The 13,651-nt window shown below is 31.0% G+C and overlaps 1 protein-coding gene across 18 annotated transcripts in view; it reads left to right on the forward strand.

Moving 5' to 3' along the window:
* DNAJB6 (DnaJ heat shock protein family (Hsp40) member B6) overlaps positions 1-13,651 on the forward strand; it is a 116,966-nt gene that overhangs the window by 50,065 nt on the left and 53,250 nt on the right. For 13 of the 18 annotated variants that reach the window (XR_008912367.1, XM_007504683.3, XM_007504679.3 and 10 more), the window contains 2 exons: positions 11,628-11,759; positions 13,266-13,407. Coding sequence is in view for 16 of the 18 variants with exons in the window: in XM_007504683.3 (XP_007504745.1) it covers positions 11,628-11,759; positions 13,266-13,407 (274 nt within the window). In the remaining 2 variants the exon portion in view is untranslated. Of the gene's footprint in view, positions 1-543; positions 971-11,627; positions 11,760-13,265; positions 13,408-13,651 lie in introns of those variants that run through there. The other 5 variants (XR_008912368.1, XM_056799977.1, XM_007504680.3 and 2 more) reach the window with 2 other exon arrangements.

Raw genomic sequence — 13,651 nt, forward strand, 5'->3', positions numbered from 1 at the left:
TCTTTGCTCATTGCATTGCTACTAGTAATGAAGTGGCACCATTAAAAAAAAAAAATATATATATATACATATATATATGTATGTATGTATATATATATATATATATATATATATATATATTTATATATATATATATATATATTTCCTTACTGTGAACTCACAATTGCTTATCCCACAAAATTATAAATAATTTTGGGGTGGGATGAATATATTTTGTATTATATTGTAATTATCGCTTTATTTTTAAATTCATTAAGTTGATAAGCATGGATACCATGCTATCTAAAAACATGTTGATACAGGACCAGAAGTGTTCACAGTGGCTTTTTACTGAAACTTTTCCCCTTAATGTTAATTTTTTAGTTCTGGGAACAAGTAATATAATAGAAAACTGGAGTAAGGTTATGAGAAGCAAAAGAATAGAAATACAAAAGGGAGCTGAAGACAATTGGAAGCAAAATTTATGAGTATAAGATAGTTTAATATTTTATTTTATAAGCCATGATTTAACCATTTATGTGATGAGTCATTTTACCCTACCAGGATTTGACGAGCTGACCAGTGAAGAATTGGAGGCTAATGAGGACTTAGATCAGACTGGTTTTGAGGATACAAGTGATGGGTTTGACGAAGTTCCCAGTGAAGATAGCAGTGAGGTTTTGGATGTGGTGTCCAGTGAGGATGAACTCTGTGTTTCGGGACAACATCAGTGTTTTGAAGATTTGACCAGTGAGGAACTGGATGTTATATCTAGTGAAGAGGAAACAAGTGAGGTGAACAGTCGGGGCCCAGGGGAAGTACTTAGTGAGGAATTGGAAGTTGTATCTAGTGAAGAAGAAACAAGTGAAAGGCTTCCCTATTATGGGGATTTGGAAGAGCTCAGCGAATATGAAGAACTGCTCAGCGAGGAAGAACATAGTGAGGCGGAACGTGAGGCACTACTGGTTTAACAATAAACATTAAAAGAAAATGTGGGTGATGTGACTCATTTTTGTTTGTACTTGTTAATGGATTTCTGTTACTTGTTTATTTAATAACCAAAATAAAAAGGGCACCTCAGCTATCCTGAACACAGAAGGAAACAAGTAGGAAAAAAAATCTTTGAGGATACATATTAGAGGCCTCATAATTCAAGCACTTAATTAAAAGCTCAAGACAAGGAAAATCCCCTGGCCCCTTACTTTCTTAGCCTTTTAATTTTAGACGTAAGGTTAGTTTGTTGTTCCCTAGCCCACAGTAAATAAGAAGTGGGGATGGGGAGGAGACCTTGTCCCATATCTGGAATAGTAGGTGATTTCTGAGAAGAAAGAAGGAACTTTTTTGTTTTATTTTTAAGGCAACTGCAAAACTCAAGAGTTCAGAGCCATCTTTGCTACTTAGTTAAAGCCTTAGGATCCTTCATTATATTACAATATCATATAGTATCCATTGCTCATACTCAAGACAGTTATTTAATCTTTGTGGTTTATTTTCCTTCTTTTACAGAGGGAAATGCTATCTGTCTTTTCCTCCTCATCTTCCCTCCATTCCTTTCCCTTTCCCTTTACCATTTACTACCTATGATATCTAGAATGAGTGGTTAAGAATATCTAGGCTGAAACAAATAAAATAAATAAAAATCAACAAAAATAGATAAATATTACCTTGGTTAATTATAAACAAGCTAAATAGATAAATTAGATAAATAGAACCTTGGTAAACCAAATAAATTTATTAAAATAAAACCTTGGTAAACCAGAGTTACATGAAGCCAACTGTTTTACCAATGATGAAAATACAGAGTGAAGACAATGTTTCTTAGCCTGTTTCCTCTTTTTGTAAAATGGGATAGTTGGATAAAGCCTTTCTAGCATTAAATCCTGCCTTGATTAATATATAATATCCTATTGGAGAGGGAAGTGATTTATGTGTGTAATTCTCCCTTTTTTTAAAAAAAATCAAGAAATATTTATGAAAATCCACCTAATTGAAAAGAAGTGGTTCCAGAAGTTGTTCTTTCCCCCACTCTGTTATAACAGATAGTATGACAAATATAATGCTGTTATGTTTAAATCCAGTGACAAGATTAATTTGTTAAGCCTATATAAGAGCCCTCTGAACTCTCTCTGGTGTCAGAGACTTGTGTATTTAGAATTGAAGATTTAGCTTGGATTGCTGCTTCCAAACTCTTTTTTTACAAGTAATACCTTTATTCCCTTTTCCTTTTAGAATTATTTTAATAAATCCTTCACATGAATGAAAAACATTTCTGATAACTTCAGTTATATTTCAACATCAAAATTAAAAAAAATTTTTAAAAACTTAGATATAATAAGGGTAAAATTGCTCATTTTCTCTAAACTTTAATTCATCTCCTTTTTTACTTGTAATAACTTCATGAAGAATTTGAGCTCATCCCAGGATTAGGAAGAAATTACACCTGCTCTGAGGTGATGGCAATGCACGTATGTTAGTGAGGAATTCTTAAATAAAAGTTCAATAGAATAGTTGAAAATTTGTTTCAGATGTCTCTGTGCCCTCTGTACCTGTCTTTTTCTACAGGCACTTCCGACTTTTACTATACTAATATACAGTTTGAATTGCTTAAGATAAACTGTCATAGAATTCTAGGTTTTCACAAGGAAAAAGATTCCCTTCAGGAAATCAAGTACCAGTAACTTTAACATTAGACTTCATTAAGTATTTAAATTTTGTACTCTTTCTCAAAAAGTTCAAGCAGTTAAGGAAAATTATAACCCTGGTGATTATTAAGAATTGTGGGGGATTTTATTAACTTTCTGTTGCATTAGTATAATATTTACTATTTATAACTCCTAAGATGATTTACAGAGAAGTATATATTATTTGAGGGAATTGTAGAACTAGGAAAGTTGAATTAAAAAACTAGAGGAATTTATTTTATAATTATTATTTCTTCTCCAGGTTTATTTGATGATTTCCATTAATTTGATTAGTTTCTTAGTCCTATAAAACTAATTTTAATGTTAGATTTTTTTTTTTAAATCTTTACATTTAGCTTTACCTGAAAGACAAATTGTGGTAGGTTTCTCTTATGAAAAAATTAGTTCTCACCATTAATGAATATTATTTACATTATATCTGCACATATATTTAAATCTAAAAATAAAGTTACTGTATTTTGAAATTTTGACTTTCTAAAAGATTTGGAGATCGTGTTTTGGCATTTTTTCTTATTACAGAGTAGAAAATTTTGGTGTGCCGTTTCCTTATTATTTAAAATGAAATTGTTGTTATTAGCAGTATAAATTTTCTGCCTTTCCCCTTACTGCTTACTTATCTGGTCTTTTTTAGATGAGAATAAGATTTTGATTTTGTTCAGTAATGAACTGCTTAAACCTTTCATTTCTAAAAGTTTTCTGTTTTTACTTTCTTGATCAAGAAACATCTAAAGGCTTATTTCTGATTTTTGATTTCTTGTAAAATAAAAATAAATCTATGAACTCGAGTATATTATGATTTTTGAGTTTAAATTACTACTACTTATCTAAGGCTTACTATAATCTTCAGCCTACTTCTACCACTATACCTTTTAGGAAAGGGTTGGGGTTGGTTTGGATATTGTCAGATAGTCTTCCAAGACTCTTGAGAAAATAAGAAAAAAACTGCCTAATCTTTACTTGTTTTGTTTACAGGATGAATGTTATTGTTTTAAAATTATAGTTTCCTTTCCAGGTATATTTGATAACTTTTATTATTTTGACTAGACTTATTCCTATAAGACATGTTTTAATCTTAGTAGTTTTTAAAATATCTAATTTATTCATGCTATTATTTTTGCAAATTTTAACCTAGAATTTAGAATTGGGTTTATTTTAGCCATTATAATTGTAAAGCAAATCTTAAAAGGCAAAGCCCCAAGTTTTATTATTCCCTTCTGTGATGCCATTTAGAACAACTAAGGCAAAGGAAACAAAAAAATGAATTACGAAAGTACTTGGAATCAACAGTGTAGCAGTTTTTTATTGAGAAATTGTTAGTCAAATGATTTAAAAGAATTAGGGCTGGTGTTATGGATAAGTAGTTTCTTATTGATTTGTTTATTGGTAATATTGGCAAAACTGTATTCACACATGCCACTCCCCACCCCCCCAGTGTGTTTTGTTGAAGGCATTATAAGTTAATGGGAAAAGGAGTGTCCTGGATATAGGAATCTGGGTATAAGTACTTTCCTCTACCACATAAGAAATGATTGCTCTGTATAATAGCTCATATCTTGGTGTCATTTTCTTTCTTTGTGAAATAAGAGACTTATACTAGCTTAACTCATGGGTTGTTTATTAATTAAAAAAATTTTTTTAAGGGGCATTTAAATGGCTCATTAAGTAGAGAACCTCGAGATAGGAGGTTCTGGGTTAAAATCAGCCCTCAGAATCTTCATAGTTGTGTGACCCTGAGCAAGTCCCTAAAATCCAATTACCCTTACCACTCTTATGCCTTGGAACCTATACTTAACTATATGCTCTAAGTTGAAGAGTCTGGAAAAAAAATCATATATACTGACACAGATACACTTGTTAAAGCTTTTTTAAAAGATAACTATCACTTTATATACATACATCCTCACTAACCCCTAAAGCTAATCCTCTGTCTATCTAGGTCAGGGTTGTTCACTTGTATTAATTTTTCCATGGAGTATTGATGCTTATTTAACACATTAAAGTTTTCCCTACTGTATCTTTATTGGGTGTCTTGAGTGAAAAACTTAAAGTATTCTTTTTAGTTAAATAAACCTTAAAATTGCCAAAATTTTGACAAGATTTTGCATTATTGTGTACATTGTAATAAGGAACATGTTTTCCAGTATTACGTGTATTTGCTTTATTTCTTAAAAGAGATTGTAGGAATGGTTGTAAGTTTAAACTTTTTATAACATCCTTATATTAAGTTATTCTTAACTATTTAAAACAAATTTTTTCTGTTGTTATTTAATAGCAAAATCATCTGTTGCCTCAATTATTTTCAACTCATCTTTTATTGCTTTTTCTTAAATAGTATTTTTATTTGATATGTTTTGAGTGTTTCCATAATGTGTCCTAATTTCTGTTTAATGTCAGAAGTGTTTGTTATATCTTAGGAATTACTGCTTGTTCAAGAAAGAGTAATACAGAAGGTATAAACAAACTTAAATAATGACTTTTCAGGTAAAAATAAGTTTAAATGATAACTGTCAAGTACTTGGTAGGATAAGAAAAATCATTGCATTGTCATGTATGAGAATCCAAAAAAAACATTAAAGGTGATTTTTTTTTTTAACCCTTAACTTACATCTTAGAATCAATACTTTGTATTTGTTCTAAGGCAGAAGAGTGGTAAGGAGTAGGCAATGGGGATTAAGTGACTTGCTCAGGGTCACACAGCTAGGAAGTATCAGAGGTCTGATTTGAACCTAGGATCTCAGACCCGGCTCTCAAATCTACTGAGCCACCCAGCTATCATGGTTACCAGATATTGAAGAAAAGGTTAAATTTATTAACTCGGGAATTGTGTTATTTTTAGTTTCCTTAGGAAGTGAGTTGAATCACTTCCAATCATAAGTCATGCTAGTAAATAATGTGAAACATATTACACTATTACACATGTAAAATTTGTATCAAATTGTTTACCCTCTCAGATTAGAGGGAAGGAAGGAGGGAGGTGGTTAATTTGACCCAAACATAAAAAATCCCAATAAAAGTGTTTCATGTAATTGAGGGGGGAAATTAGGAATTAATTGACAACAGCCTTATAGTTGTAATTACATTCAATAGGGCTGCCATTGGATAAAACATTAAATTCAGTAGTAAATTTTGTAATAGAATTAACATAACAAATTGGCCTAATATATTTAATAATTTTTCATCAGAAAACCAGAAAGTTATAATTTAGAATAACAATAAGGTTTTATAAAGTCATGTCAAACATTTAATAGTTTCTCGTGAAAAGATTTTATATTTCTGGAAGATAGGGGAGCATTTACTGTATTGGACTGTGAGTTTATTATATTGAATTGTAATTGTCTTCATGTTAACATTCTAAAATTTCTAAGTGATTCACAGTGTCTCTTCAGTAAGAGTTTATTATATTAACATAAGTTAGTAGACAATTGGGATACAAATACCTATTTTTTGAAATAACTTTTGTTATGTCTAAATCACCTTTAAAGTGGCCCTATTTAGACCAATTAATAACTTCCTTGCTTAAGCAATTTAAACAAAAATTTCCCTCCCTCTATTGAGTTTGAAGGAGTGAATTTTTTTGTTAGCATTTTTTAGAAATGAGGGAATTGACTCCAAAAGGAGGAGGGGCAAAACCAGACTCTTGATCTATATTGAACCATATTTATTGTTAAAATAAAAGTAAATGAAAGGATTGGACACTTGAATATACTCCCCTTCCTCCTTTAAAATTTTAAGAATTTATGCAAATTTTGCCCCATTTGCATTTAAGTTGTAAGAAATACAGGCTCAAATTTGAAAGTAATTTAGTTCAATTATAAGTAGTAAGCATAATAAGGCTAGTCATCTAATATTGTCTACACACATATGTACAAGGTCTGTATGGTTACAGACTTTACAGAGCTGCTTACCAGTGAACATTCCACTCTGAAGTATAGATTATATCATTGTATACCTGGAATAATTTGGTTTTAATTTTTAATGAAACATTCCATAGGCTTTTTGTAGTGTGTAAGGTATTCTAAATTGCAACTTGAATTTTAAATTCTAGCTATTAGTATTTCATGGAGTTATGTTTAAATATGTGGGGTTTTTTGTTTTTTTTTTCTGGAATTTTGAATCTGAAGAAGTGTATTTCTGATTTTGTTTCTCTTTTGAATTAATCAGTGGGAATAATTGAATTATATTTGTTTCTAAGAGTTGTGTTACCAAAAAAATACAAAATTGTAAAAGTAAGTTATAAAGTGAGTGAGTTAATTCAGTCCAAACTGAGAACCTGCCATTTATTCTTAGAGTTCCCTATCCATAGTTTCTGTGTACCACCTTTCATCTCACAGTGACTTTGCTCATTTATCATAGAGCTTCTCCTTCCCCTTGGTGTGGGACCTTGTTTGGTTTGTCCTGTCCTTACTCCAGCTCTTTTTTCCATTTCATATTCTCTTCTGCTTTTCTTTTTCATTGTACTCTCTAATTCTCGCTGTATTATTAAAATGATTCTAAAAAACCAAAACGTTTTCTTTCTTAGAGCTCTTAACCCTCTTCCTTGTGTTAATTTCTAATACCATTTAATTTTAATTTCTTAACCCTTTCTTGTGTTAATTGGTAATAGAAATCTGGCCCTCTAGAACCTGGCAATCCTTTTCAATACTAGGTATTGACTAAAACACTGCAAATGCTCCTTGAAACATTGGAGAAGCTATTGTTCCTCACTGCCACCTAGACTTTCCATTGCCACCATTTCTCAGAGTCCTATATCACCTAGTACAGATCCATGTCACAGTTATGTCCAAGTCATTTTTTCTCTTTTATACAAGAAGTTTGGTACTGGATAGTCTCCGCGCCCCCCCCCCCCCCCCCCCAGTTCCTTGCTCTTGATGTTCCCCCTTTGACACCCTAACATACTAATTCTATGTTTTAATTTCAGTCTTTTTGATGGTGGCCTGAGCCATCCATAAGGATATTGACCCTTGAACTTCATCTATGTTTTACAAAGTAGTCAAGTAGTCCTGAATTCCAAAATTCTTATCTCTGTAATTGACCTCTCTCCTTGACTTTATTTTCTTCTCCTTTGTTCTTTAGTTAATCTACATGTCTCCTGATCTTCCAGGGGTTCCACCCTCCTGGCTTTATTCTCTTTATATATTTGACTGTAGTTATTTCGTTATATATAGTTATCTATTATACTTCACTATTAAACCCATTTCTCCCTTGGCCCTTTGTTAATCAATTCTCAGAGGACACTGTTAAGGAAATTTATTGTTTCACATTCCCACTTGCAATATTCCTTTGTGTTTCTCTTATTCATTTCCTAGTAATTTACCCTCCAACCAGAACATTATGTTATTTCTTCACCTCGTAACAAATATAGTCAAGTAAAGAAAACACATTGACCACATTTGAGAATTTGTGTATAATTCATTCCTGTGGTCTACTTCCTCTATGCAGTAAATTGGAGGTTATCTTCACTATGAAATCTTTTCAAGTTACAAATGGAAATTAGATCAGAGTTGTGAAGACTTTATTGGTGATTTCGTAGTGGTCATTGTATAAATTCTGCTTATTTTACAGAACCCAATAAATTTCTCATAATTTCTTAGGCCATAATCAGTACTTTGCCCAAATGATAGGCATGGACATCATTTGAAGTTTTATGCTCCCTCAAAATTATTGCATTATATTTCAAAGCTATATTTTTACATATCTCTACTAGATATTCTGTAAAGATAATTTTAGGGTTGTGACTTAAAATCTAGATTTAATTGGTCGCCAAGGGAAATCTTAAATAAAATACCCAAGTCAGTCTAGAAATTTATGGTAACTTAATTAATATAGAGGGAAGGAATTTAAGGAGGAGGGAAGAAGATAAAGGATTTCTCCTGTCTGGCCTGTGCCAGTGGGAGTTTAATATCCCCGCCTCTAGGTCTCTAAAGAAGATTATAGGCTTCTAAGAGGATAAAGTTAAAAAGTAAAGGAGGAAATCAGTCAACTCTGCTGCCAAAGGTCCCAGAGAGAGGAAGTGACACAAATATATAAATCTTTCATCCTTGTGTCTCTTCCTTTACATTTTCACATCTACCAATCACATCAAAGGCTTTTCTCCAGGACTGCCCATACTTCTAGTTCTCATCTTCTTTTGATTAGATTATGTCTTTAGGTCTTTGTTAAGTTCATCTTTTGTGAGTGATTAATAATTTAATAATTATATTTACTTAACACCTTTTTGTATTAAGATCTTAAAATAGACTTAGCTTAAGTTTCTAGCTTCCACAATAAGGTAAGAGTTAAGTACCTTCATTGTTCAATTAGGAGATTACAACTTTTTTTCCACCTAAAGTACAGTCTAAGTAGGGTGGAGTAATTTAAAGTTCTCCAAACATTCCTGATATTGTTAAACTAAGTATCTTCATTATTATAATCAGGAAATAGCTAAATCCAATCTTTACAATTCCCCACCATTGCTTTAAATATATTGCAAACCAGACATGTCTCTTCATAAAATTAGTGTATAAATCCCCCTTTAAAGTGGTTATGCCATATTCCCAGTCATATAGACATCAAAATTTTGGATATTCACTACATTATCTTTTTCATCACGTTCTTCCTCTTTTTCATTATGAACGTCCCTTGCAGTGTTTCTCATTCTTATCCCCACCTATCTGGACCAGGCCCTCATCAGTGTTTTGTGCCTATTGAGCATTTTAGCTTACAGACTTCAGCCAGAAGTTCCACCAACAGTCAGTTGCTCATTAACCAATGACTTCTCTTTTTTGACCATTTGACTAATTTTTATGGGTCTATCTAATTTCAATGTTGTTCACATATATAATCTTAATTCCTACTTATTCTCTACATGGATATTATAGGTTATTCCGACTGTAATATGTAATCTTCACTATGTAGTATTACTTATTTTTGATATCTACTTTCCATTTTCTCATCATTTGGTTTATTCTCTTTCCTTTTTCATTTATATATCTGTAGCACTCATTATTTATGGTTGCTTTCTTGGAAGTTGTCACTGTCTTTGTTCTTTCCTTAAACTGATAACTAGCATTGTCTACAATTTGAAAACGATTCTTTTTCTTTATATTCCTTGTTTCAACATAAATTCAAGATAGGTGAATGTTTTTTTTTTCATTATACATGGTGCTGAGAATGATACATATTAAGTGAATAGCTTTTCATTGAGGAATATCATAAACCTATTGCTAAATATAAATAATGTAGATTTTTTTTCAAATTAAGTTTTTTACATTTTATTTCTTCTGATTACAAGTAAAAACAATTTTAACATTCTTCTTAAAAATTGAGTTCCAAATTCTCTTATGACCCAGCCCTGCTTGAGAAGGCAAACAATTTGATAATATATTATACATGGTAGTCATGAAAAACACTTCCTTACTTGCTAAGTAGCTAAAGATCACACATTTTAAGAAATCCCCACAAAACCACCAAATAAAAAAATGCAGTTAAAAAAAAGCTTGCTTCAATCCTCATTCAGATCTGTCTAATTCAGTGGATGACATTTTTCATCATAAGGCCTTTAGAGTCATCATAATCATTGTATTGCTGAGATTAATTAAATCTTGCATAGATGATCATCATACAACATTGCTATTAACTATGTACAGTATTTTGGTTCTACTTGTTTCATTTTATATCAGTTCATACAAGTCCCGATTTTTCTAAGTAGCCTATTTGTCATTTCTTTTTGCATAATAGACATTGCAAATCTTCACAATATTTTAATTTTTTTAATATTTTAGTGACATGCCCTGTAAGTAGAGCTAAAAATTGTAAGAAATTCTTATTTATCCCTGGCAATTCTTATGTAAAATACCTTGTATGTGTATGCATATATTTACAAAATAGATGTGTATATTTTTTGGTGTTGTGTATTCCTCTTAAATTAGCAGATCATAACTCCATCCGTGTTTTCTCAACCTGACATGTTCTTTTTTATGTCTTTCTATAAATTCTTTACTAAATGCAGTTAAGAAGCCTTCTGGGTTTTTTATAATTCTCTTTGTACTGATTCTGCACCCTGGCTATTTTTTTCTTACCCTTTCAGTAAATGTCCAGCCTTTTATTATCATAGTTACTCTTTAAAAACTTCTGCTATTCATTCTTATAGCAATGAATATTAAGACAGGCATATTCATGTTTTAAAAAATTGTGGGGTGGGGTTATATTGTCTCTTTCACATGATTACCATTTAGGATTTTTTAAAGCAATGTAATGTTATTCAGATAGAATCTCTACTGTTTTTTTAATACTGTCTTTTTCTGGAACAATCTCATTTTATCATTTATAGTAGCTGACATATTTAAAAATGGATTAATTCAGTAGTCTGCCAATTCAAACTGGTCAAGTGTTTTTTATTTGGATTTTTTTCTATTTTTCTCTATTGTTTTCATTAAGGAGAGTCATTTTCATTTAGGAGTTTGGTATCAGCATAGTGCCAGCAATTACATGTCTATATCATATCTTCCATTATATATTTTATATAAATGTTAATCATTATTAAATTCTCAGCAACTGTTTATTATTTGAAATATAAAACTTGGTATAATGCCTAACCATGATGGTATCTTGTCCTTTTTTAAAGGGACAGAATTAGGAAAGTATTTTCATTATCTTTGAAAATGTGAATATTTTTATTGAAGATGGTTTTCTAGATTTAACTTAACAATTTTACACCCTCAGTAAGAGAAAGGAGCTGTTTGGAAAGATTATTCTAATGACTTTCTAGAGGTTCAGTTAAAAGTATAACTATTTTTGCTAATCGGTAAGTTTTTTCCATTAATGGTAATCATCTTTCCCCTACAGTTAAAGAATACCACATTGAAATTAAGAAGTACCTTGTAGTTTTTATTTAGTTCATCTTACCCATCTGTAATAATGATGGTTATTTAAATGGGATTTAAAGTAACCATGTTTATTTGTTCCTAGAAGATCCATTTGAGGACTTTTTTGGAAATCGAAGAGGGACTCGTGGAAACAGAAGCAGAGGTGCAGGACCCTTTTTCTCTGCATTTGGTGGATTTCCAGGTTTTGGAAGTGGACTTTCTTCATTTGATACAGGTATTTTACAATCTTATAAACAGGAACTAATACTCTTTAAATAAGATTTACAAGTGTATTTTGTGTAATTCTTTTGTTTGATCAATTTGGTCATTGTGTTCTCTAGGATGTTAGAATTTTGTTGCCTAGGTTTTTTAAGGAATGGAATTGGATGTGCCTCATACCAGACAAAAGGAAAGTCATCTTTTTGCTTGCTGTGCTTCTCTGTAAAGATGAAAGAGCAAAGTTCTTTATTTTTCACTTCATGCCTCCAACTTCACTCTATCCTTAGATTCATCTAAACCTCTCAACCTCATCTTTAGATTACCTTGTCGCATCTGATTGACTATGTCATCTTAAAACTGTTAATAATTTGTGTTCCTTTACATTACTATTGCTTCTTTTTTTTAAAGGTACTTTTAGCAGGGGGTACAATATTATAGAATGTTAGAGATTTTCAAGATGCTTCAAGGTTTGAAATAAAGATTTTCTTTTACTTAAAAATAATTTTATCATTTTTCTGCTCTTTCGTGGCTATTGCCTGAGACCCAGAAGTATTTGATGCATAGGATATCTTTACATAGTTGGTGTCCAGTATTAATAATGAGCAACCTTACCCTTCAAATTAAGCCAGAGAATTAGTCTCCTTTTTTTTTTAACATTCTGTTCTAGGCTATGATGTTTAATAATTAAAGTAAATTTTAGTGATTTTTCTCCTACAATGAGAATTGTAGAAAACCTATCATGTAGAAAAGTGATGGTATTAATTTTACCAGTTGCAATTGGATATTGATGTACAAAGATAAAAATGATGTAAGATTCTAAAAAGGCAAATCAGTTCATTTATAGAAGAAACTATCTCCCTAACCTTAATTTATAGTTATACAGGATATTTACAGGATATTTTAAAAATAGGTAATTTATATATAAATATTCTGCTAACTGAATGCTATATGAAATATTTGGATAGGGTTTCTCTGGATTATAGCCTCACATGTCCTTTTATAGTAGGGAGAAGAGAATTGGAAAATCATAACCTATTAGGAGAGATCCTAATGGTGATTGCTTATAGCTCAGAGTAGAGAAATGTGTTCCTTGAACCTCTTAATTGAACAAGCCATAGTCCTTGTTCCATTAAAAAGTTCCAACACATTGTATATAAATGAAAAGCATGCCCGTTGTTGAAAAGTGTACAACTATTTTGTTTTCCAAGTCCAGGGGATATTGTTTTTTAAGTAAAATTCTAAAATCCCTCTCAAATTTACATATTATTGAGATATACTGATTAGCATAAATGGATTCATTTGCACACTTAATTTCTTTTTGGGGATTACTTGATTTCTATATTATCCTTTATTTAGTAATGATTAAAAAGGCAGCTGTATTGCCAATAGGCTCTTCTGTTATTTTACTTGGAATATCACTTAATTTTATAAATAATAGCTATTTTGACTTTTGAGTTGTTACAGTATAATTTAACAGAAATTTTTATTTTAAATATGTAACATGATTTTTCTATTTTTATAGGATTTACTTCATTTGGTTCAGTGGGGCATGGAGGCCTTTCTTCATTCTCTTCTACGTCATTTGGTGGTAGTGGAATGGGTAACTTCAAATCCATATCAACTACGACTAAAATAGTAAATGGCAGAAAAATCACTACAAAGAGGTACAGTTGTATTTTAATCAGTATTTTATGGATTAAAAGACTGATTATCTGTTGAAATATTTTAGTCTTAACAAATTTTTGTTTAGGTACTCATTCTCAGAGCAAAAACCTTAGGTTTAGGATTAAATCTAAAATCTTTAAAAATGTGCTGTTCCTATATGTTTCTGTGAAAAAGGACATGATTATTAAGTACTTATTCCTTTTTAAATTGTACTCTGAATCCCAAGTAGTTATTTTAATATAG

Source organism: Monodelphis domestica, chromosome 5, assembly GCF_027887165.1.
Source record: "Monodelphis domestica isolate mMonDom1 chromosome 5, mMonDom1.pri, whole genome shotgun sequence".
NCBI lineage: Eukaryota > Metazoa > Chordata > Mammalia > Didelphimorphia > Didelphidae > Monodelphis > Monodelphis domestica.